At 37.2% G+C, this 27,047-nt stretch overlaps 1 protein-coding gene across 1 annotated transcript in view; it reads right to left on the bottom strand.

Annotated features, from left to right (window-relative positions):
* The window catches only part of LOC150087120 (twitchin-like), a 3,511,780-nt gene that overhangs the window by 3,084,493 nt on the left and 400,240 nt on the right, over positions 1-27,047 (bottom strand). The window contains 3 exon segments of the mRNA XM_090372971.1: positions 6,165-6,254; positions 6,257-6,421; positions 6,424-6,459. Coding sequence (XP_090229097.1) covers positions 6,165-6,254; positions 6,257-6,421; positions 6,424-6,459 — 291 coding nt within the window.

The raw sequence follows: 27,047 nt of genomic DNA on the forward strand, positions 1-27,047 counted from the left end.
AGGAGAAAAAGCAGTATGTACTGGATCTTAAGAACAAGTTTGAGCTTCTGCAGATTGCTCAGGACCAAGATATCGATGAGGAATATTACAACTTTCTGAAAGTGATAAAGCCCAAGAAACCTATAGGGAAAAAGAAATCCAAAGAAGAAAAAATTAGTCAAGAAACACTTGTCATGATGAACCGAAGATGACAAATGAAGAGCAAGAAAAACACTGACAGGGAGAAAATTGAGTATACTGAGTTATGCAAAGCCATTAGAAAGAGACTCAGAGAGGACATAAGAAGATTTAACACAAGAAAAGTAGAACGAGCATTAAAGGAAAACAAAGGATTTAAATCAGCAGCCATGAGCAGTAATAAAGAAAGAAAAATGATACTGAAACTGAAGAATAGCGATGGTGTACTTATAAACAGCAGAGAAGGCATAATTCAAATAGCAGAAGACTACTATAGAGAATTATACAAGGAGCGAGGGAATGATGCCAGCAGTGGGGAAGATGGATTGCAAAGTAGCAACACATACGACATACCCAATATTCTTCCTGATGAGGTAGAACATGCATTGAAGAAAATGAAGAATCAGAAAGCCCCGGGGGAAGATGACGTTACTGTAGAGTTGTTAAAATTGGGAGGAAGAGACATAACACAAAAACTGGCAAGGCTCTTCACAAAATGCATTAGAAAAGGTGTGACGCCTAAGCAATGGAATAATGCAATCATAGTTTTGCTGCATAAGAAAGGAGATAAATCAGAAAATGGAAATTATAGAACAATTAGTTTGTTATCCCACATCTACAAGTTGTTCACAAGGGTCATTACTAACAGATTTAAAAAAAACTTGATGAGAATCAACCAAAAGAGCAAGCTGGCTTTAGGACAGGATTCTCAACTATGGATCACCTTCGCGTAATATCACAGCTAATGGAAAAAGCAAATGAATATAAAACACCATTATGCCTGGCATTTGTGGATTATGAAAAGGCATTTGACTCCATACAGCTTAACGCAATGTTTCGGGCACTGGAAAGACAAGGCATGATACCCCATATATTATGACTTTGAAGAAAATATATGAGAATGCTACCTCTTTTATTAGACTAGACAAATACAGTAGTAAATTTAAAATTGAGAAAGGAGTTCGACAAGGAGACAATATCTCCGAAGTTGTTTACTGCTGCCCTTGAGGAAGCTTTCAGAAGATTAGATTGGTTCAGAAAGGAGTCAATGTGAATGGTGAGTACCTAAACCATTTACGATTTACAGATGACATTGTGGTCATAAGCCATGATCCCAAAGAATTAGAGGAAAATCTTAATTAGTTATGCACAGTTAGTAAGGATTTTGGCCTAAAGATGAATATCGCTAAAACAAAAGTAATGATGAACAAGTATGCCACAGAAAGGGATATAATCATTGAAGGAGCAGTAATTAAAAAGGTGGAGTCATATACTTATCTGGGACAAGTCATTAGCTGTAATAATTGTAAATGGCTGGAAGTCAAGAGAAGAATAAATTTTGGATGGATAGTATTCAAGAAATATAGTCACATACTGAGGAGAAATATCCCAATTTGTTTGAAACGTAAAATAATGAACCAATGTATACTCCCCACCATGACTTATGGAAGTGAAACTTGGGCACTCACCAAAAGAATGGAAGAGAAGCTGAGAACTACACAGCGAAGAATGGAATGAATTATATTGGGAATCAGACTGTTAGATAAGGAGAGAAACACATGGATTAGGCAGCAAACTCAAGTAAAGGACATTCTTATCAAAACTAAAGAACTAAAATGGTCTTGGGCAGGACACATAGCTTGAAGACATGATGACAGATGGACTAAGAAAATAACAGAATGGTACCCAAGAGGAACTAGAAGAAAACCTGGAAAACAACGACAGAGATGGACAGATGAAATTCATGAGTTTGTGGGTAGTAAATGGCTGGCCATTTCATAAAAACAGAAGGAACTGGAAAGTTGCTGGAGAGGTCTTCATCCTGCAGTGGATTGAAAATGGCTGATGATGTTCAAGAAATGCACCTTCAATGACATGTTTCTCCCCAATTAATTTTTTTGTAAGAAGTAATGAGATCTTCCACAAGCTGCCTGTAGTCACTGGCTTTAACATTTCCTAGAAAACCAGTCAAAATATTTCGAAAAACTTTCCATGCTGATTTCTTTCCATCACTAAGGACACATTCAAGCTGTTCATCTTTGAAAAGTTACTTATTTGTGGACCAATGAAAAGGACTGCATAATCTTCTCTGTACTATGTCTTGGGAATTTCTCTTGAAAGTATGTGAATGCAGGACCATTCATTTCCAAAGCCTTCACAAAATTTTTCATGAGCCCCAATTTGATGTGGAGTGGTGGAAGCAAAACTTTATTTGGATCTACCAGAGGTTCAAATGCTATGTTCTTCATTCCAGCTGTTAATGATTTTCGTTGAGGCCAACTCCTCTTCTCGTAGGGCATATCCTGGCATGACTACCATACTCACAGAGAAAGCAACAATACTTAGTGTAACCCTTTTGCGGTCCTAATAAAATGAAAATTGCCTTTAAATCATCACATATCTGCCACTCATACTTCTGATAGTGTACACATAAGAGGATGTTCTCCATGTTTGCATATGTTTCTTTTTTGTGGATGGCATATGCAAGAGGTATTGAAGGCAGTATATTTCCATTGTGTAATTTCACAGCCTTAAAGCTAACTTTAGAAGTGTCTATAAATAGTTGTCATTCTTCGGGAACATGCCTCATGTTCATTACTGTCATTAGACCATCAACATCCTTACAAACAGTGAGTTCGCCTTCTGTTTGATAGAATATTAACCCCAGAGGCTCATATCTGGTGAGTATGGGCTTGGCAAACCCAGGGTCCCCGAGCTGGATATCATCATTGTTCTCTTTCTTGGCGATTCCTTTCTACTTCTCTCTCTCTCTCTCAGGGTAACTTTGGAATTTTTTTTTTTTTTGGCTGGTGCATCATAAGCCTCAGGCTTCCTTGTACCATATGGATGATAATAATAATAATAATAATATCATAGTTTTTATTTCGAGTACGAAATGTTGTCACTTTCACAGAATGATCTAGAAGATTCCACTGTTGCAGCTTTGAGGCCAAAAGCTCTGCCTTGTTCTTCGGCAGTTTTAGATCCCTGATGAGGTCATTAAGCTCACTTTCTGTGATTTTATGTGGTTCAGAAGGTTTGGACAAAATGGTGGATCCCTTGATGTAGATGGCTGCTGTACTTCTTTGTGCATATCTAGTTGATGTTCGTCAATATCTTCATCAGAGTGTACAAAAAAAGTCAGGTGGTTCAGAAATAGGTAGTACTTGACCGTGAGGCATGGGACAAATTGCAGATGGTATATTTGGGTACATCACTGTCCACTTTTTCTTCATTGTCATCCCTTTTCTAATAGGAGGGACCATACAGAAGTAACAGTCTGTGATGTGATTTGTTGTCTCCCTCCATATCATGGGCACTGCAATAGGCATAAAATGTCCTTTTTTATTCACCCACATATTGAGTTTTGACAAACATGTGTGGAGCCCAGTTCTTGTCCTGGTCACCTACTTTATGCCCAAAATACAAAAAAAAATTTTTTATGGCTCGAGTTAAGGGACACTTTCTTGAAACTAATGCTGCTTCTTCACATACTAATGGAAGTCATCTGGACTATTCACACAATTACTGGGCATATTAATCTTACACATGACACAAATGCTCCACAAAAAGCATGATTCTCACAGAGAACAACTGCTAACTGAGAACAAATCACCCAGTACCTAGCCATATTCAAGGATTACCGCAACAGAGTTGAAGACTCATTTGAGGAGATAACTTATCATGTGATGCAAGGCAAGGCGACAGTTTCTGATCACATAAGAATGTGATGGTACTGAAAACACGGTGTGGTGTGGTGTGGTTTGGTGTTGTCATACGTTTTGCCAAGAGCCATAGTTGATAATGTAGAGTAACATGCTAATATGAGACCCCCAACTATAATTCAAAAACAAGAGCCAGTTGACAAATTTCAATGTGATTTTTGTATTCAGCAGCATGAACTTAGGCAAGATTGGATATTTGTGTTTTCGTAACATTTTGTGTTGACCAGTGTTACTATTATTATCATTTGTCACTTCAATAAATTTCATGACTCTAGCCTCACAAGGGTTTGCACCAACCTGGTGCTAGATTAACAAGAAAATGAAGAAGATATCACAGTTACAAGAATAACATAATGACTAATTTCAAAAAACTAAAATAGCATTTAACTATATACGTATGTAAAATACAGGGTGTTCCAAAAAGGTGTAACCAATTTTAAATATTTGTAACAAATGTAATTTTAATGACAGAAACACAAAACCTGCACTAAATGTGAGAAAAACAGTTGAAGTTTTTACTGACATTCAACATGTGCACCACTTGTCACATGAACAATATCTAATCGGTAATAAAGTTCATCCCATGTTTTTTCAAGTATGTCATGCTTAATCATGGTAATTGCATTTGTAATCCTGTGCTTTAAGACTGTGATGTTTGCAACAGGGGTCTTGTAGACTGTGTCTTTGATGAATCCCCATAAGAAGAAATCACAAGGGGATATTTGGTGAACGTGGTGGCCACGCAATGGGACCATCACGCCCAATCCAATGGCCAGGAAACTTGTCATCAAGAGACCTCCTCACACTCAAAGCCCAATGTGGCGGTGCTCCATCCTGTTGGAAAATAACCCCATTTGGCAGTTCATCCAATTAAGGATACACATAAAGCTCAAGCATGTCCTGGTAATTATCCACTCTCACAGTCGCTTCTTGAAAGAAAAAGGGGCCAAAAACACAATCAACCATGATGCCACACCACACATTCACCTTTGGGCTATCTCACTGATACTCCTGCAGGGTGGGTTTTCAGTCTCCCAAATTCTGACATTTTGTTTATTCACCTTTCCCGAAACATGAAATGTGCACTCATCCGTGAAACAAATCCATGTCATTACACGTTCATCTTGTTCCATTTTCTCCAACATGTCTTCTGCGAATTGTTTACGTTTCACACGGTCATCCTGGGTTATGTACTGGAGAATCTGCAGTTTATAACGGTGCATTTTCAATTTTCTTTGCAACATTCTATGCACTGAAATCTTGGGGTGGGCAGTTGTTGTGCTGCTATTCTAACGGATTTTCGAGGACTACAAACGAATGCGTCTCTCACAACTTCCACTCTTTCCTGCATCAATGCTGGTCGACCAGGGCTTTTCTTAGGATGGACACTACCTGTTTCCTTGAATAGCTGATACCACTTTCTGATGCTGTTATGGGTTGTTGGCTTTATCCTGTATTTACTCCTGAAATTACGCTGAACCTGCATTTCAGAATGGGTTTCAATAAACCACTCCACTACCTATGCTTTGGTCATGGGATCTATTTGTTACCTCTCTACTTAAACTTCAGGACAACTGTCACAATCTGCAAAAAAAAAGAACGGATTATTGGAGTAAAAACTTCAACGGTTTTCTCACATTTAGTGCAGGTTTTGTGTTTCTATCATTAAAATTACATTTGTTACAAACATTTAAAATTGATTACACCTTTTTGGGACACCCTGTATATATTAAATACATAAATGCTGAATGCATTTGAGAAAAGGGTGAAATTCTCCTAAGGTTCCTCTAACACAATTCCAGATAACTAGATGTCAACAAAATAGCGGACCCACTGCTTGGCACATGAAGTGAAAAATGACAATATGGCAGACTGCAGGTCTGATATGAAATCTGAAAAGAGCAACAGCAGGATGCTCGTGCAGACTGCACTAAGACACACTTATCAGTGACATCCTACACAACTTTGTAGAAATATTATACTTCACAGACCTCACAGTAGGTCCTTTGCATTTCCAGTTTCCAACTAATGCATTAAAGTGTTCATTATCCCTTCATTCTATACCTGTGAACTATAATGTATTCACAAACTACTCTTCCATGGCATTGCACTATCTCTTGATAATTCTGCTTAATATGAGATTACTACTGTGATATTGTGAAAATTTTAAACTGATCTGACTTTGTACACAAATCAGTTTAAAAAAATACACAACAGATGAATATAACAAACAGAAATTTCTTATTAAAAATATAATAATACCTTCAATATCCACTTGTACAGCAGTTGAAGTCACCTCACCCTTTTCATTCTTTGCTACTAACTTATATATACCCTTATCTCCTCCAGCAGCTTGTCCACCTCTAATGATACAGCATATTCCCCTTTAGTTACCTCTTGGATATGTACAAAGTGCCGACTGTCTTCTTTTATTATAGATGATTCTTTATACCATACACATTGTGGTTTCTTAACTGACTGCACATGACATTCAATTACTATTTTTTTTTGGATCTCTTCTTTATGATTCTTGGTATTTCCTTAATTACAGGAGCCACTACAAGCAAGAAAAATAAATTTATATGCAAACGCAATAAAAACTAAATATGAAAAATTTTAATTTTTCATATTTAGTTTTTATTGCATAATTAAACTCTCACAAAAACAATACAAAAATATCTAAGATTCATTAATCTGAAATATATCAATAACTTATTTTATAATTGTGCAATACAGAATGGCAAAAAGCTAAATGCAGCCATTTAAATATAAGTTTGCATAAAATGAAAAATGTTGTAAACATTAAAAAATATGCATGTATGTATAACTGCATTATTAAACTAGATATTTGAGAACCAATATATTCCTTCAACGACACAAAGCAGAATTATTTTCTTTTATATTAAATAGAACACTTCTTTTGTATAGTCAGCAAGAACACACAGCTGTTTGCAATAAGGGCTTACATTTCAAAAACTTAATGCACAGGAAAATCACCTTCCACCTGTATAGTAGCCTGAAGCCTCCTTAGGCATGCTTTCTACAAACTTCTGCTCAATCACTGAAAATGCCTATGCCTCCTTCTCATTTCAAAATTATTCAAAATTATGTGAAGAATCTTGTTGCTTCTTTGTTATTAAGGGTTAATGGTGCAAGAGCTGAAAAGGTCATATTACACCTGTTTTAAAGATACTAATACAGACTGTTTTAGGAGGTTAATTAAAGTAAGCATAAAGTGAATTCTTTTTAAGTAACCAGAATTCAATAAACTTAACAATGATGTGTTGTAGTACTAATGGCTCAGAAAAATTTACAAAAATTTAAAGGTTCAGTCAGTTTGATAGTATGGGGAGTATACAATTAATAAGGAGTTGCAGTGTATCAACTAAAGAAAGATCTTCCCCCATGAGAAGAAAGATGTGTCAAACAGGTGTGGTCAATCTGTGTTCTGGCAAGAACAACTTCTCCATGTTGAGTCTTTTAAAAACTGGAATTCCACAGTCGTGGCCCAGCTTTAAGCTGTAAGAGTTTATTGCTGGTCTGACCATAGTTGCTTCCAATTATCATGGCATGCTTGTTGGGTGAGAGGTTTGTAATCTGAATATGGGACTTGTGCATAATAATGGCTGACTGGGTGTATTAGTAGTAGTAGAGGCATGTGATGCAAGGAAGCAAGCTTATGAAGCATCAGAAAAAAAAAAACAAAAAACATCTCACACAACCATTCCCTCCTTGAATTTATTTAAGCTATCAACTTCCACAAGAAGCTTGATCTGCATTTTCATTTCCAGGAATCTCAGTAAGCCATAAAAATCCAGCAAAACTTCACTAGTTGATAAGTCATATTATGCTGAATCTGCCATGACTAGACTTGTTTTATAATAGGATTGCAAGGAGAAAATTTGAAATTTGTAGGACAGTCACTGCAATAAAAGAGTCTGGAGTGTAGGTAAATTGCAGATACGATCTAGTGTTACTTTACATGCAGACAGTTCAGCAGTGTATGCAATGCATTCTTTTGGGAGTGATGTAGATATGGTGAAAGTAGACTGTTGCTGCACCTATACCTATGTCTCTTTTGGATCCATCAGTCTGGATGCAATGGGAATTTGTTATTAGATGTACCACATGCACTTGTTGAAATTCACATTTGGTACGCACTGCTTTCCCCATTTACAAAAATAGCTATCATAAGATGGTGAATATACAGCCAATGGGGGATTTCCTTCAGAAGTTTCTTGAAATATCTTTTCTAGGTTGCATTCAAGTGTTGTATTACCTCTTGCAGCTGTATTCCAGCAAATTTATTTTCTCATGGCTATAGTTAAACTTTTAACTATAGCCATTAACATTTTTAACTACAGGTCAAAGAGATGTGGCCATATAGAATTAGTTGGTAGGCTCCAAAAAATTTTTTGACAGCATAATTCAGGGTTAATAGTAATTTTCTCCTAAGGTGAAGCAGTGGTTTATTTGTTTCCATATATAAACTATAAACATGGAATGTTCAGAAATCTCTAAAGGCTACCTGTAAGTCACAATGATGGGCTGGATTAAGCCACCAGAGGACTGGGCCTGGTAGAATTCCTTTCTAGATGTAAGACTAGGAGAGAGTATTTTGATAAAGGGCCTGAAAAGTATGGCACTGCAGAAAAACTGTTAGAAGCATAAATGTCCTCTTAGGCCAAGCATGTACAAATCTTGAAGAACGTAAAACTCCACATGGTTTAAAATGCTTTTTAGATGTCATGACATAGCAATACCAGATGTTCTTTTTTTTGAGGAAGACATTCCAGTGTTTGTCTCAACTTTAACCAAAAGGTCCAAGAAGAAAATGTTTTCTTTCCTGCTCAGGTTTTTCAAGGAGAAAATGTTTTTCTGATTTCAGGTGCCACTTCACTGGTTTCGGTCATTTTTTACACTGTTTTTCCCATATCCTTAGTAAAAGAAATCAGTCAAACATTCTGTGGATGTAATTGTCGACTTTTCATGGTCTGGGAAAAGCCAGTATTACAGAGTGATGTCAGGACATAGGATAATAATTTTCAGAGAGAATCTGAAGGAATGAAGGTCTCTGTCACAACATTTGCAACATAAAATAATTGCTACACCATCAAAGCCAGGGGCATCATTAAGTGAGCTACTTAAAGTGAGCTACATAACTCCGACATCTTGGAAATGGTTGGTTATACAGCAGAGAGTAATTCATGCTAAAGTTATTTGTATATCTCTGTTTAAAAAAACACATAACAACACTTCCCACATCACCTATATATCCAGGGGCATTCCTAGTGGTGCCCAGGTGCCTAAAGCAATTTGGCACTCCCTTTAAAATTTTCTTCGTATGTGTAGTAAGTTTCAGGTTTTCAGGTGCCCCTTGAATGTTGGCGACCAGTTGCAATGCACCCCTTGCACCCTCAGATGGCCCGCCCCTGTGTATATCTCTTCTATAAGTTTGTCTAATTCTTCCTTGAATTTATTCAGAGTATCGACGTCCACAATACGAGATGAAAGCCTGCTCCAACAACTACCCACTGGCTGAAAGCAAACTTCCACACAACTTGTGCAACTTCCTCAATTTGAATTTATGCCCCCTCAATGTGCATAGTCTGAGCAAGAGGAAGTATTACAACAACATTGAGCTTACTCAATCTTTTTATTCTACTCACTAATCTTGTTGCTTTACTGTACACCCATTCCAACTGATCCAATGAGGCTTAAAGACCTCATTGTAGTATCCAGGATGTGGCCTAACTATTGTCTTATGCAACTGGATAACTGCTTCCTTATCCCTGCTGACAAATTTCCAATATATCATTGACAAAACCATATTAGTTGTCCTAGCTGCCTGTCTGCACTGCTCAGAGAACCTCATAACTGACTGCACATTTAACACAAGGCCTTTTCATTCTCCATTACCCTGATGGTACTACCACAAAGTTGGTATGTCATTCTGGTATTCTTCTTCTTCCAGTCATATAGCTCCCTGAGGAGCTGTTGTGGCCACCAACAAATTCCTCCAACTGCATCGATCATGTGCTCTATGAGCGGCATCACAAAGTGTCATGTCTAGAAGTTCACTGATCCCATCCTTCCACCTAGTTGTAGGTCTTCCTCTGCCCTCTTTCCCTCGAATTTTTCCTTCCATCATATTCTTCAACAGAAACTTTTCCCTTCTTTTATTCTGGTATTACTGCTACCTAAATGCAGTACCTTACTTTAACAATGTTAAACTTCAATTTCCACTTACCAGCCCATTGGCATAATTTTTATAGATCTTGCTGCAGTACACACCCCGATTACTATCAGTAACTACACTGCCAACCTCCATATAATCTGCAAATTTAGACATTAAGCGTAATATGCCATCATCACTATTATCAATAACTGAGCCCAGCATTGAACCCAGAGAGCTCCACTAATAACAGTAGTTCAAGAAGAGCAGTGCCCATTGATATCCATTCTTTGTCTTCTCTCATTCAACCATCATTTTATTGATAGTAGTGACTGCTGTACAACTAGGTAGAACAGAAGTCAAACTAACAGATCCCTCCTTTATGAATTGGGGATACATTTGAACATCTCTAGTCCATGGAAAGCTCTCCTGAAACCCAGATACTTGGAAATTGTTTTTGCAAAGTCATTTTCAATTTCATTAGAAGATATATCCTGCCTATTCCAACTGCAAACTGAAAAAAAAAAAGTTAGTGGTTATTTGTCACTGAGTATTTTAATTGTCTTCCATATAAATCATGTATCAGTATTTTTGGTAATTGTGGATGCAAATTAATCCAAGAATCCTCCCTTACCTACCTTTTTATGTGATGTGCACCCACCCAATAAACAAAGTTGAGTTAGCATTAGCATTAGCATTACTAGAGGCATTTGATGCAAGAAAGCAAGCTTATGCAGCATCAGCCAAAAAAAAAAAAAAAAAAAAAAACCACTTCCACTTCACCCCTCTGTTCGTTCGAAATACCTGTCCAGCTGAGCCTTAAATTTATTTAGGCTATCAACCTCCACCACAAGGGATGGAAGTCTGTTCCACCAACCAACCACCCGCTGGCTAAAGGCAAATTTCCGCACGTCTATCCTACATCTGTCTTTCCTCAATTTGAATTTATGCCCTCTCAGGTGATTTTTCTGAGCTAGAGGAAGAATCAGCATTGAGCATGCTTAAACCATTCAAGGCTTTATACACCTCTATCAGATCACCTCGCTGGTGCCTAGTCTCCATACACTGTAATTTGCAAAACTTAAGCCTTTCTTCGTAAGAGCACCCCTTTGTTCCATTCACTAATTGTTGCCCTTCTCTGTACTCGTTCCAGCAGCTCTACATCCTTCTTGAAATGAGGCCTCCAGACCTGTATACAGTACTCTAGGTGTGGCCTGACCATTGCCTTATACAATGGAATAATCACCTCCTTATCCCTGCTGGAAAAATTCCTGTATATCATTGACAATACTCCATGAGCTACTCTTGCAGCCCGTCTGCACTGCTCAGAGAACTCCATATCTGCCTGCACAACCACCCCCAAGTCCCTTTCATTCTCTACCACTGTCAGTGTAGTACCACAGAGTTGATACGTTGCTCTGGGGTTGCTGTTTCCAATGTGTAGTACTTTACATTTGTCAATGTTAAACTTCATTTGCCACCTCTCAGCCCATCTGCTCAACCTTCCCAGATCCTGTTGCAGCAGCATAGTGTCAGTAGTGTCCTTGACAACCCTGCCAACCTTTGTATCGTCTGCAAACTTGGACATTAAGCTTGATATACCATCATCAATATCATTTATAAATACAGAAAACAATAATGGACCCAACACTGAGCCCTGAGGGACTCCACTAATAACATTAGTCCACGATGAGCAGTGTCCATTGATTACCACACTCTGTCTTCTCCCCCTCAACCACCCCTTTATCCATAGCAGCAATTTGCCTCCAATGTCACACTGCTCTAATTTGTGTAGCAGTCTTCCATGTGCAACAGTATCAAAAGCCTTTCTAAGATCCAAGTATATAATATCAAAGTTATTCCCTGCATCCAGTTCTTTTGTGACTGCATCATAGTATCCAATCAAGTTGGTCAGGCAAGACTTCCCCTTAACAAAACCATGCTGTGTCTGAGCTATAACTGAAGTCTTGTCTAAATGATCCTGCAGTGCTTCTTTAACCAGTGCCTCCATTAATTTTCCTAGAACAGAAGTTAAGCTCACAGGTCTATAATTACTTGTGTCAGCCTTTGATCCTCCTTTGTGAATTGGGGTCACATTTGCACATTTCCAGTCTATGGGTACCTCTCCTGAGTCCAAGGAAGCTCTCATAATTATGGCTAAGGGTTTGCTTACTTCCTTTGCTGCCTCCTTTAATATAACTGGATAGATCCCATCCACCCCGGGTGCCTTTCTTGTGTTTATCTTCAACAGTTTCTCCTCCACTTTACTCCCAGTTATTTCAAGATTCTGTAGCTTACTGCTAGAGTTGAATACACCTCTGGCATTCCCCTCGCTGAATAACTCCTCATGTGTGAATGTCGATGCAAAATATTCATTTAGTTTGTTAGCTACCTGAGCAGAATCATCAACAGTTGACCCATCAATATCAAGTGGACCAATCTGATTCATCCCCTTCCTTCTAGAGTTTACATAAGTAAAGAACTCTTTGCTGAACTCATCTTCCTAATTTTAACAAATCTACGGTAACCTCATCTTTTTTTCCTCTTCTGTTATCTCAGAGACCTTCGTATTATTTACTCGGGTCAGTTTTTTCCTTTCTTTTCTTATATCTATAAGAAGTGTGCATCTTACCATTCTGTGATCACTTCCAACATTTACCTTATTCAGGACAGTAACACCATTCATGATATATCTTCTGTTAGTGAGGATGAAGTCGATTTCATTAGTTGTTAATCCATTTGGGCTCTTCCATGTCCACTTTCTGTTCACCCTTTTCTTGAAAAAAGTGTTCATTACTGACAATCCTCGAGATTCTGCAGATTGCACAAGTCTTTCACCTCTTTCATTTCTTTAACCAATTCCAAAATTTTCCTATAGTTCCTCTTTCTGTGCTGTTTTGTCTCTTTCCAACTTTAGCATTGAAGTCCCCCATAATGATAATGTAGTGGGTTTTCTGCTCATCTAGAAGGCTCTCAATTTCGGTGTACATTTCTTCAATATCTTCATCATCGTGGCTCGATGTTGGTACATAAATCATTATAACCATTAGCTTGTACCTCTTATAAAACCTGAGTAGTAGTCTTGACACCCTTGGTGATATACTTTTGAAATCCAAAATGTTTTTTTTTTTTATATCTTTATGGACCAGAAAGCCAACTCCACCTTCGCTCCTTTCTCTGTTTCTAATGGTGTACAACAGATTTCCAATTGATAAACTTATAAGTTAGGGAATAAGTGCTCCTACTGCAGAACAATCACCATCAGCAGAAGTTACTTTCACCCACACTCATGAAGGGAGAACTTGGAATAACTTTGTTAACATGTGTAAAGAGATATTTTGTTCTAAATGGCTGAAAATGAAACTTAGCACAAATAAACTGTTTTATTGTGAGATATCTTTTGCTTTCAGTGGAGAAAACAAGAAATAAATACAAATGTGTTATTTCATAGTTGACACGGGCAGTCTACAAGAAGGAGTTTGTTACCCTGAAAGCTACTTATATTATCTTAACTTACTTAAAATTTAATTACTGTTTCCAATGGATGGGCGGTATTACTCTCTTAAATCATGGAATCCGGTACCACAGGCCCATTCTCCTTTAAACATCCATCTGTTGTGAATGTCAATAAGAACCAGACAAACTGTTGGACAGAATAGACATGCAATGTTTTTTTTTTTTTTGCTGATGCTGATGCATAAGCTTGCTTTCTTGCATCAGTTACCACTACTAATACGATTTATTTAAAAAAAAAAACCGTGTAATATCTCAGTATCTGTTAATACATTCAATATGCAGTTCGACCTCTCACCCTCTTTATAATGTGGGTGTTGATGATATCTTTAACACCCACGTCAGCCTTAAATAAACTTTACTTAGTTTTTTCCAATTTTATATGAATATGCAATGACCTAACCAAGTATTTTTATTCTAAGCAATTTCATTTATACATGTGGGAGAAGGAGTCAATTTTCATATTTCAAGATGCACACTCTCTCTCTCTCTCTCTCTCTCTCTCTCTCTCTCTCTCTCTCTCTCTCTCTCTCTCTCTCTCTCTCCGCTCATTCTGCGAGATTGCTAAGTGGGAGCAATGAGAGCATACTGCTTTATCTTTAAAAGTTGTCATTCCACATATGATTACATAGCTTTGAAAAGGATGGTCTTACCATTTGTTTACAAAAATTTATTACTGAATATATTGCAACTGGCAGCTCATTTTCACTTCCCCTCTCCAAGAGAAAAATCCAAAAAAAATTTACTTTTTATGACTTTCCTGTGAGCAATTAACATGTCAGTGATGTAGTGTGTGTGTGTTTTTTTTGCATCTCTAATTGATGTAAACTAGAGAAAAAACTAAACATTAACAGTAGTTACTCAGGATAACTGTTGTTATTTGTAAAAATTTTAATTGTAATTGGGGGAATATACTGCAAATATACCATAGCTCATAATGCAATAATACCATAGCTCAATAGTCTGCATTTGGAAACCACTGCATTAGCTGGTTCTCCCTTCATGAAATATGTAGTTTGTTTTTAACTTTATATACCTTTATATACCTATTTGGGGATATGATCACACTATAATTATATCCAAAACTATAGTATACCAAAGTTGCACTGTACTTAACAGTAAATTTTATTTTTCATAAAATTTGTCTCTCACATTTTCTGGTTATCACCACAAAAGTATTTAATATACAGATGGATTATACAAAAAATTCAGTTATCATTATTATTTTTTTAATAGCTGGGTATCCCTCTTGCTCAGAATAATCACTTGAGAGGGCATAAATTCAAACTGAGGAAAGACAGATGTAGGATAGATGTGCAGAAATTTGCCTTTAGCCAGTGGGTAGTTAGTTGGTGGAACAGACTTCCATCCCTTGTTGTGGAAGTTAATAGCCTAAATAAATTTAAGGCTCAGCTGGACAGGTATTTCGAACAAACGGAGGGGTGAAGTGGAAGGTTTTTTTTTTTTTTTATTTGGCTGATGCTGCATAAGCTTGCTTTCTTGCATCATATGCCTCTACTAATTTGTACTGTAATAGAGTAATGCTAATCCTCTTGGGTCGTTAGTCAAAATTCATCAGTCAACTATCAGCCATGGGAAAGCAGTGGTTTTTACATAAAACAGTTTGTTATTGTTATTGTTATTTGGTTTTCAGGAGCATTAGCAACTAAGGCCATATTGCTCCGGGGATATGCGGTGGTCATTCCCTGACCTTTCCGCATCCTCTGTATTTGGTGGTGACAGGCTTGAACCCCGGTCTAATCAAGAAGCGTGTGCTACGCACTGCTGCTCCTTCCCACCTGGCTACGGAGGCGCCACATAAAACAGTACCAATAGAAATTATTTTAAAGGTCACATATTGGTTTGGAAATATTTTATATGAACCAAGGGGATGATATGCTATACAGAGGAACAAAAATTGAAAGCTGAAATTTCAAATTGAAAAATTGATATGCCAATGGTAAAAATTAGACGTATCACTTTGCCAATATTGATAAGTGCAATGGGTTGTAAAAACTTTGCCATGAGACATAACCATAACATGTATGGAAGATGTTATTTATGATGGAAGGAACTTTGTCATAATCCAGCAGAAGTTATTGAGAAAAGGCCCATAGAGTGAGTGGGATAATGATCAAGGCAGCAGATAAAATTTAGTAATTTACTCATCTACTGAATATATTTACTCCAGCAAATAAAAAGAAATATCACTTATCAAATAAGCATAGCAGCCTTTTAAAATTTCATGAAAGAATGAATGTCAGTCTGCCATGTTATGATAGAGAAGTGGGTGGAGTAACTCTATGGCAGTATCACACACTGAATGAATTAAAAAAAAAAAAAAAAAAATTTCCAGGTCAGAGAATTACATATATGGAATCGCATGCTGTAAAAATTAAATACTAAAAATTAATAACAGATATAGAAATTAAATATATAAAAAATGTAAAAAGAAAATAAAGAGCCAATGTGTTTCTCTCCTCGCAAATATAACTATCCAGCTAATCCCTGAATTTTTCTAAGCTCACTTACCAGAGATAATTTATTTCAGTAATTTAATAATTCTCTGGCTTAAAAAAAAAAAAATCCTGCTGGGTATCCTCTTGGATCAATCCAGTCTAAATCTCCTTCCCTGTAACATGAATTTATGACCCCTAGTTCTGGAATTATTTATAATAGCAAGAGCCTTATGGACCTCAACCAGGTTCTCTTGCTTCCAAGCTCTGCAGCCCACAGATTCGAAGTCTTTCTTCATATGGGTTTCCTTTTGCAGATCTCACCCAAGCTGGTTGCCAATATTTGGACTTTTTGAAGAAATTCAATATCCTTTTTCAGGTGTAACCTCCATGATTAAACACAATAAAGCAATTGTAAGGTCACATAAATATGGTCTTACAACAGCCATATACAGTGGAATTATAACCTCCTTTTGAGTAATTGGTGTACTCTGATAAAAATAGGTTGCATGTATCTGTTTGATGTTTAGGTTTGCAAGATTTTGCTTTTTCCCATTGCTGGAAATAGTAATCACAGTAAGTTGAATAGGCCAGCCATGTTGGTAGATGGAGCATTGGCATTCCTCACTTATTAAAGGAAAGGTCACATACTGGTACATGAGCATGCCAGGATGGATGGGCTTGCTTTGATGACATGGCAATGTATACTGTGATTTGGAGAACTCTGAGGAGCTATTAGGGATGCTCATAGATCTCCTGTATATCACTGACAAAACTCCCCATGAGCTGTCTCATCAGCTTTTGTAAGTGATATACAGGAATTCTGCCAACAGGGATAACAGGAAGTTAATCCTATTGTGTAAGGCAATGGTTAAGCCACATCTTGAGTACTACATACAGATCTGGAAGCCTCATTTAAGGATAGATGTGGGTCTGTTGGGATGGATGCAGAGAAGAGCAAATGAGATTATTGATGGGAGCAGAATACTGATGGTATCCTTCCTCTTGCTCAGACTACACACATAAGGGAGCACATAAGGGCATCATTTGCCACTACTAAAACTAAATTCCTGGCACATGAAGATTGCCAGGGTTCATCTGCCAGTGTACAGATATATCAAATATAGCATCAATCATCTGCCAGTGTACTGATAACGTCATACACAGCAACAATATAATACTCCCAATTTGGAGGGTATGTCAGTTCATTAGTTCATATATCAATGAAACAGTAAAAACAGCATCAATATAATATCCCCAATTTGGAGGGCATGTCAGTTCATTAGTTCATATATCAATGCACCAGTTAATTCAAACTAAAGCTAACATGAGTCTGCTGGCTTTGATTAGAGGATGTCTTTCTTACGAGGAAATATTTAACTGTTTTTTTTACATTCATTCATTTATTGTACTGTGTGGTCCCAGCCAGCTTTCCCAACAACCCCGCAACCTATTTACAATTTACAATGCCACTGAACAATGTTGATGTACAATTATCTCAGATTCCTTGTAGAGGATCAAATTTGATCTCAATGTAATGTCCAGTGCAATATCATGGTATTACAATTACAGTGCAATGCCATGAAGGTAAATTACACATAAAAGTCCCAACATAAGGTTATGATGATCTCCAAGGATCAAAATGACATATGTAGGTCTACCATGAAGATTCAAAATGAGTAGAAGTCCAATCCAGGAAGTAGACATCTAAACCAGCAACTGGGGTCACAGTGAAGAAGTCAACTTTTCCTCAAACCTGAACAGTCCCAACAGCACAACAGTTAACAGTAAAGGGGAACACTCCAATCAGTCTCCATGTACAGTTCCTGAAACGACAATAACACCACAGCATCACAGATCATCCATCGAAGAAGCAACCACAATGCAATCCAACAGGCTCATCATTGTCAAGTTCAGCCTGGGAATAAGAATAAGTTGTTATATAAATGTAAGCAAAGGTTATCATTATTCCTATTTAAATTCGGACAGCCACAACTTCTAAGGAATTTTATAGTTGAATATGTCTAGAACGTTTGGTAGCTTGGGCCAGAATTGCAATCCCTCTATGAACAGGTGTCTCACAACTCCACTTATTCATAGTATTCAATTTAGAAATTTGAGAGAAACTTGTAGCAATAGAAAAGTTTCCTGTACAAATACACTTATTAGATTAATTTCAATAAGTAAATCTATCAGGTCATAAAAAAATTACCCCATAGGCCTCTGCAGTTCCATTATGTGAATTTATTTGTTGCTTAGATTATGGTTGAGGAGGATTGATTTCATTGTGTTTTGTAAATAGTATGTTTCTGGTGGTCTTTCTTTAAGTTGTGCTATTTGAAAGAGTGGCACCTCCGTAGCCAGGTGGGCAGGAGCAGCAGTGTGTAGCACACGCTTCTTGATTAGACCGGGGTTCGAGCCTGTGACCACCAAATACAGAGGATGGGGAAAGGTCAGGGAATGACCACCGCATATCCCCGGAACAATATGGCCTTAGTTGCTAATCCTCCTAAAAACCAAATATAAACAACATCCTATTTCAGAAAGGTTTGGCATCTTGTTTCCATGATATCACTTGCATGTAATTCTAGCGCTGAGTTGTAATGTCTGTGTTTACACTCTCTTTCAGTCTTCATTAATTTAGCATTTGCATTAGTAGAGGCATTTGATGCAAGAAAGCAAGCTTATGCAGCATCAGCCAAAAAAAAAAAAAAACCACTTCCACTTCACCCCTCTGTTCGTTCAAAATACCTGTCCAGCTGAGCCTTAAACTTAACTTATTCAGGCTATCAACTTCCACGACAAGGAACGGAAGTCTGTTCCACCAACCAACCACCCGCTGGCTAAAGGCAAATTTCGCACGTCTATCCTACATCTGTCTTTCCTCAATTTGAATTTATGCCCTCTCAGGTGATTATTCTGAGCGAGAGGAAGAATCCCATCAGCATTGAGCATGCTCAAACCATTCAAGGCTTTATACACCTCTATCAGATCACCTCGCTGGTGCCTAGTCTCCAGACACTGTAATTTGCAAAACTTAAGCCTTTCTTCGTAAGAGCACCCCTTTGTTCCATTCACTAATCTTGTTGCCCTTCTCTGTACTCGTTCCAGCAGCTCTACATCCTTCTTGAAATGAGGCCTCCAGACCTGTATACAGTACTCTAGGTGTGGCCTTATACAAGGGAATAATCACCTCCTTATCCCTGCTAGAAAAATTCCTATATATCATTGACAATACACCATGAGCTACTCTTGCAGCCCATCTGCACTGCTCAGAGAACTTCATATCTGCCTGCACAACCACCCCCAGGTCCCTTTCATTCTCTACCACTGTCAGTGTAGTACCACAGAGTTGATACGTTGCTCTGGGGTTGCTGTTTCCCATGTGTAGTACTTTATATTTGTCAATATTAAACTGCATTTGCCACCTCTCAGCCCATCTGCTCAACCTTTCCAGATCCTGTTGCAGCAGCATAGTGTCAGTAGTGTCCTTGACAACCCTGCCTACCTTTGTATCGTCTGCAAACTTCGACATTAAGCTTGATATACCATCATCGATATCATTTATAAATACAGAAAATAATAACGGACCCAACACTGAGCCCTGAGGGACTCCACTAATAACATTAGTCCACGACGAGCAGTGTCCATTGATTACCACTCTCTGTCTTCTCCCCCTCAGCCACCCCTTTATCCACAGCAGCAATTTGCCTCCAATGTCACACTGCTCCAATTTGTGCAGCAGTCTTCCATGTGCAACAGTATCAAAAGCCTTTCTAAGATCCAAGTATATAAGATCAAAGTTATTCCCTGCATCCAGTTCCTTTGTGACTGCATCATAGTATCCAATCAAATTGTCAGGCAAGACTTCCCCTTAACAAAACCATGCTGTGTCCGAGCTATAACTGAAGTCTTGTCTAAATGATCCTGCAGTGCTTCTTTAACTAGTGCCTCCATTAATTTTCCTGGAACAGAAGTTAAACTCACAGGTCTATAATTACTTGTGTCAGCCTTTGATCCTCCTTTGTGAATTGGGGTCACATTTGCACATCTCCAGTCTGTGGGTACCTCCCCTGAGCCCAAGGAAGCTCTCATAATTATGGCTAAGGGTTTGCTTACTTCCTCTGCTGCCTCCTTTAATATAACTGGATAGATCCCATCCACCCCGGGTGCCTTTCTTCTGTTTATCTTCAACAATTTCTCCTCCACTTTACTCTCAGTTATTACAAGATTCTCTAGCTTACTGCTAGAGTTGAATACACCTCTGGCTTTCCCCTTGCTAAATAACTCCTCATGTGTGAATGTCAATGCAAAATATTCATTTAGTTTGTTAGCTAACTGAGCAGGATCATCAACAGTTGACCCATCGATATCAAGTGGACCAATCTGATCCATCCCCTTCCTTCTAGAGTTTACATAAGTAAAGAACTCTTTGCTGTTTTTCTTTGCATCCCTTGCCAAAGATTTCTCATAATCTGCCTTCGCCTGCCTAACCTCCTTTGTAACTTGGTTACAGATCAACTTGTATCTATCATAGGCTTCTGTGTCATGTGTTAATTTGTATGTATCCCATGCATGTTTCTTCTCTGCCATATGCCTCATCAGTTCATCTGACATCCATTTAGGCCTAAGCCTTGAACAATATTTCTTAGTTGGTATGTAAAGCATAGTAGCTTCCAAGATAAGTTCTTTGAATGCTTCCCATTTTGCATTTGCTCTTGGTAACATCATCAGTTGGTCCCACTGTACAGAATTTAAATACTGTCTCAGTCCATCGTAGTCGCCTTTACGAAAGCAATACCCCTTCCCTTTATCCCTAATGGTAGTTACCTCTTTGAGTAAATCCCACTTCAGCACACTGTGATCACTGCCACCTAGTGGTTCATTTATCTGCAGATTCTTAATGCATGAAGAATCACTGCTGATAATCAAATCAAGAGTATTCCTCCCTCTAGTTTCCTCCCGAACATGCTGATGTAGAAAACAATCATCCAATAAATCCACAAAAGCCTTGCTAGTGTGTGAGTGACCAGCCCCCAAATTCCAGTCAATATCTGGGAAATTAAAATCTCCCATTATAAAACTCTCTGATTTACTGGCCCACTCTATTTCCCTGTACAGTTTCTTATTATACTCATCAGAGTCATTAGGCCTATAGCACACTCCTACTCTCAATTTTGATCTCCCAGTGCTTATGTCACACCAAACTGACTCGACACTGCACTGTCCAGCGATGTCGACTGGCTTCACTTCCTTGGATTTTATGTGTTTTTTAACTAATAGCATAACCCCTCCTCCCTTCCTATCCTGTCTATCCTTTCTGTAGATGTTGTACTACCCAAATTCCAGTTCTGCATTCCTTATATCTGTGTGACACCACGTCTCTGATATCCCAACAATATCTGCCTTTGATGTTTTGAGAAATACCTCAAATTCGTCAAATTTATTTACTAAACTCCTAGCATTGGTGTACACGCAACTATACATGCACCTATTTCTATTCTTAGCTACCCTAACACAACCCATGTGTTTACTTGTACCACAATGACTCCCAGCAGTCTCTGAAATATCCTGCATCTTGTTTTTCAGGCTTCTGCTCATTCCAATAGAAGCAGTGCAAGAATCACTTTCACCTCTGCCAGTGGCTACTGTTAATCTATTAATCCTTGTATCCCCCCAATCTAGCAGTTTTCCGACCCACCTAACACTGCCTCGATAGCATCAGCAAACATTCTTGCACCCTTTCTATTTAAGTGTATCCCATCCATGTAGAAGCAGTCTCTCCTGTTAACAAGTACAGACCAGGCTGAAAAAAATTCTACCCCTTGAGCCCTGCACAATCTTTCCAGGGCCGAATTGATCGACAGGGCTCTCATCATATACTCCCTCCTATCGTGTCTGGGCAGAATTGCAGACACTTTCAAATTCAACCCTAATTCACGGCTTTTTTTCATCAGTGACCTGTACTTGTCAAGTAATTCCGCCGGTCTCCTACTCTTAATGTCATTAGTGCCAACGTGTACAACTATATCACCTTTTGTGCCCTTAAAAGATGATATCTGCTCTACAACGTCATCAACCTTTGCCCCTGGCAGACATACCCTGGTCCTGTTCCACCTATCCTTTTTACAAAGCATGTTTCCCGTTTCCCTGACAATAGAGTCACCAACAACTACTAGTTCCTTTGGGACCAGCGCATTCTGCCTTGGGGGTTGCCGCTGTGTTGCGCGATGACCAAGTGCAAGCTCTGGCATTGGTGTGGGCAGCTGAGAGCTTGATGGGCCCTCAATTTAGTTCCTTCGAGGGCATCCACCCTGTCCATCAAGCTCTCATATAGGCCCATAAGAACGCTGAGTTGTTGCCTGATTTCGATACACTCCTTGCATCGCTCACACACAAAGACATCCTCCATGGCAATATCATGTCCCGTACCTGAATGCTCCACAATTTTTGGGTTTGTTGTTTCATTCAAGGTTGAAACAACCATCAATTATTTTAAATTATAATATATCTATGGCCAAATTCCATTCCTGGACATCCTTTTTTCAAGACAGGCCAAAAAACTACATATAGAAGTTTTCAGAAAACCCACAGATACCTGCATCATACTAAACTATAAATCCTGTCATCCTTTCACTACAAAAATAGGCATTCTAAAGTCTTTCATCCGGAGAGCCTACAGTATTTGCAATTAAGATGATATACAACTGGAACTAAATACAATAACCAGGGTTGCCTTAAAGAATGGATATCCGATTCACGTCATCAATAAAGCCATCACAGAAAACTTCAATTCCATTACGCAACCACAACCTAGCATCAACAGAAGAAGCACCTCCATATGTATACTGTACATACCTTCAATCGGCTCAAAAATTGCCAAAGAAGCCATGAAATTTGGGATATTCACCTTCTACAAAAGTTCAGCCTCCATCAAACAGTTCACAAAGCTACAGTTCAGCTACCCAGATAATCCTAGAGGTCCTATATATAAGATAGAGTGTGGATGTGATAGTATATATATATATACACATGTATATATATATAGGGGAATCATACAGATGCCTACAGTGTAGAATAAAAGAGCACAAAAAATATGTAGAATATGGCAGAATTCAACAATCTGATACAGCTCTCCACACCTTCCAATGTGGTGACACCTGGAATTTCCGTAACACAAGCATACTTTCCACAGATAGACAGTATAACAGAAAAAAAATTTAAAGCCTTTCTTATCATATTATTTGGATCCTCAGCAATCAATAGAAAACAGCGGGTTGATTTCAACCCACAGTATATTCATCTCTTTAAAGAAAAAATAAGGTTCCAGGAAAGAAAAAGAAATGAATCAACCAGAGGAACAGACAGCGTCCAGACCACAGAAACAGCCTACACACCTGATGAGCAAAGGTCAACTGAGGTATTATCCACACCGCAACCCGGCACCAGAGCAAAAGAACAAAGTCATCGCACAAGCACCCTGTATTCAGGATAAGTAACCAGTGCTATTCTTATTGGCTAACTATATGAATACCTTACCAATAAATGTATTGCTGACTGAGCGTCTTGCCCATTTAGGTCTGAGCATCCAGCAGGAGGTTTCGGTCAGCAGGAAAGTTTATTTATTTAATCAAAAATAGGTTAACCATAATGAAACTGAAAACAGCTCATTGTAACAATTATTTTTACAATTATTGTAATAATTGTTACAATCATTGTTACAATTATTGTAACATAGAACTTTTCATCTATTTTCTGTGAATTAGACTTGATCATATGTAAATGCATCTTAGTTTACTGTTATTTAGATCTGCTCAATGTAAAATATAAGTTATTTTTGTCTCCCAACAGCAAGGTCTAATGATGGGTATCAGCAAGATACCTGAAACGTTACTGAATGTATATTTGTTTAGGTGACACCTAAATAAAATATATTAAAACTCCATGTGATATAAGAGTGGTAATTTAGATATATTATAATTTAAATGGATAGAAACCACGTAACATCCTTCCCTAACCATATTAGCATCAATTAGGATAATACTGATTGGGATTGGTGCTTTACTAATTTCAATTACCGAGTATTTCTTCTTAGATGTTGTTAGTACAGTTTTGGCCTGGCTAACAGGAAAAGCATTCAGTTTAATTGTGACATCTGTTCATATTGCTGCTGAGCATCAATTTTGACTGACCAATGGTTAAGATCAGTTAAACACAATTTAGATCAGTTAGACACCCCTTGTTTTCCTGCCATGAGATAAGCAACTTTAAGCTCAACTTTATATATTTTATATATTTATAAAATTTTTTTTTAGCTTTTCTAAGATTAAAAGCTTTAGCAAAAGCTGAACAGCTTCATTTGCAGTTCAGCCAAATGTAAATGAAAGCTGCACAGTCTACTTGAGAATACTTCTGAGAAGCACAAAGAAAGTTTGTTCTTTTCATGAAGATATGTTGAGGAGATGCTGTGTACAGCATCTCCTCAACATGTCTTCACTTCACTCAATATTTCTGGCCAGGGCCGTACTTATAAATAGGTGCATGAGGCACTAGCGTCGGGCCTCACGATAGAGGGGACCTCGCAAGGCCACTGTAATCTTAAATTTTTAAAGGAATTTCTTTTTTTAATGCCTTGATCTAAACTATGACCCACTTGTACCTACCATGTAAACAGAGACAGGTGAAATTTACTAAAGGTGTGAATGACTCATTTCTGCAAAAGAACAGATTAATTTCCAGAATAAAGGAAAATTACTCTCCCCTAATTCTCTAATAAGGTGTAACAGTAGAACTGAGGTTGACCACGGTAAATTATCCACGTCAGGAATATGCCTTAATCTTTTACACTGGTTATGAACACAAGCAAGCAGTTGATCAGCACGACTTCTCACTATAGTATGTGGGAGAGGTGGTTGAAAATGTGTTATGAACACCACTAAAGTGTGAAATGTTAATCCTTTTAGCTCTTAATTTGTGCTTTCTACAGCAGCAGCTCTATTGCCTAAAGGCCAGAGATGCAAACAATGCGTACCCAGGTCTATTCCCTTATATGGAAATTTTATTCGTTCTACAGAAACTATTTCAATTGGACCACCCATAGATTTAAGAATCTATATAAGCTGAGAGCTGAAAATTGTAACATTTAATTCAATTGCTGATGTGCCAAGTTAAAGTGTGATACATAGGAGTGCATACACTGAAGTAAATATAGGTATGTATGTATCTATCTGAAAGTAGTGTTGAAGTTTAATAAATTTTGATTCGGTTGTAACAGAAAATTTAAATACTAGAGCGATAATGTTTCATCACTAGGAAACCAGTAAAATAAAAGAAAATATAAATGGTTGGGTTAAAACCCAACCGTTTATATTTTATTTACTTAAGTTGGCTAGAATATTTGAGTAAATTTGATATTTTTTTAAGAAATCACATAGAGATGTATGCTAATTGTGGACCCAGCAAAGGGTTTCCTTCCTACAGAACATCACAATGCTAAATATATAAAAAAAAACTATTTTAAAAAGATTAGGGTTCTTTAATCAATTGATATTACATACTGCAGAGGACAAAGTTACAATAATGCTTCAAATATGGCAGGAAAGTATTCAGGAGTTCAAGCCAGATTGAAGCAACATAGTTTTACTGCATTTTATGTACCATGTACTAGTCACTCTCTAAATTTAATTGAAACTAATGCAGCTGAATCTTGTTCTACTGCAACGCATTTTTTCCACTTTATACAAAATTTATATAATTTTTTTTTCTGCTGCCCCAAGAAGAAGATGGAATGTCTTAAATCAATATTTAAGAAGACATTCACTAACACTCAAATATTTAAGCGACACAAGATGGTCTGCTAGGGCTGATACTGTCTAAGCTCTTCGAAATGGTTATAAATTAACAAAAGAAGTCTTAATTAATTTATCAACAAGTGAACATGAAAGATCAGTAGCATGTCTAGAATATACTAAATTAATAAAAATAATTGTTGAGTATGAAACTGCATTACTTACTGTCCTCTGAGATAAAATATTAAATAGCTTAAATAAAACAAGTAAATCGTTACAAGATCTTGCAATAAATTTGCTGCATGGTTCTGATCTTTTGAAATTACATGGATATATTTTGCATATTAGAAATGATTTTAATATTAAAAGAGAAGGTAAATTATTAACTGATGAATGGCAATACAAAGATAAAAAAAAAGTCAAATTAAAAAAAAGAAAAACCATGTGCAATGAAACGAGAGATAATGAAGTAATTTTAGAAGGGAAGAAATGTTTATTATCAATACATTCAATGTTGTTTGTGATAGATTAACTGCTAAAATAAATAGACAAACAGAAGCATACACTATATTTTAGAGATATATAGTATACACTATATATATTTTAGACACTTTTAAAATATTTATAAATCTTGATTTAGACGAAACTGAATTCAACACTAATATCGATAAATTAATATAAGTATATATAAAAATTACATTGACTTGGAAAAGTTTAAAGATGCTGTTATCCAATCTTACTGTTAAAAGGAGAAAATATTGGCAACAATATGAATGAATATTATTAATAATGGACTATGATCTACATTGAAACAATATTAAAAATATATTTAATAATGCAAGCAGGGAACAGTCATTTCCTATTCTCAAATGAGTAAAAAACTATTTGAGGAATAATTTCATTCAAAATAAAATGAATAATTTTTCATTGTTATTTATTGAATCTGAACTAGTAAATATAATTAATTAAGATGATTTAATAGATATTTTTGCAAAGGAAAACATATTTATGCAGATAAATTGTATGAACTCATAATTTAGTTATTGTATTGCTATTTTATAATTTATCTGCTATTATTTACTGCTGACAAAGAAGATGCAGTTTTTTTTTTTAACACAATTTTTGATATCGTTTTTGTAATAAAATTAGTAATTACACAAATTAGTCGTACTTATTTGTGTATTATACTTTATTGTTGTTGCGCTCCCCATAG

The sequence above is a fragment of the Mastigoproctus giganteus genome, chromosome 4 (assembly GCF_048544385.1).
Source record: "Mastigoproctus giganteus isolate SK-2022 chromosome 4, ASM4854438v1, whole genome shotgun sequence".
Lineage (NCBI taxonomy): Eukaryota > Metazoa > Arthropoda > Arachnida > Uropygi > Thelyphonidae > Mastigoproctus > Mastigoproctus giganteus.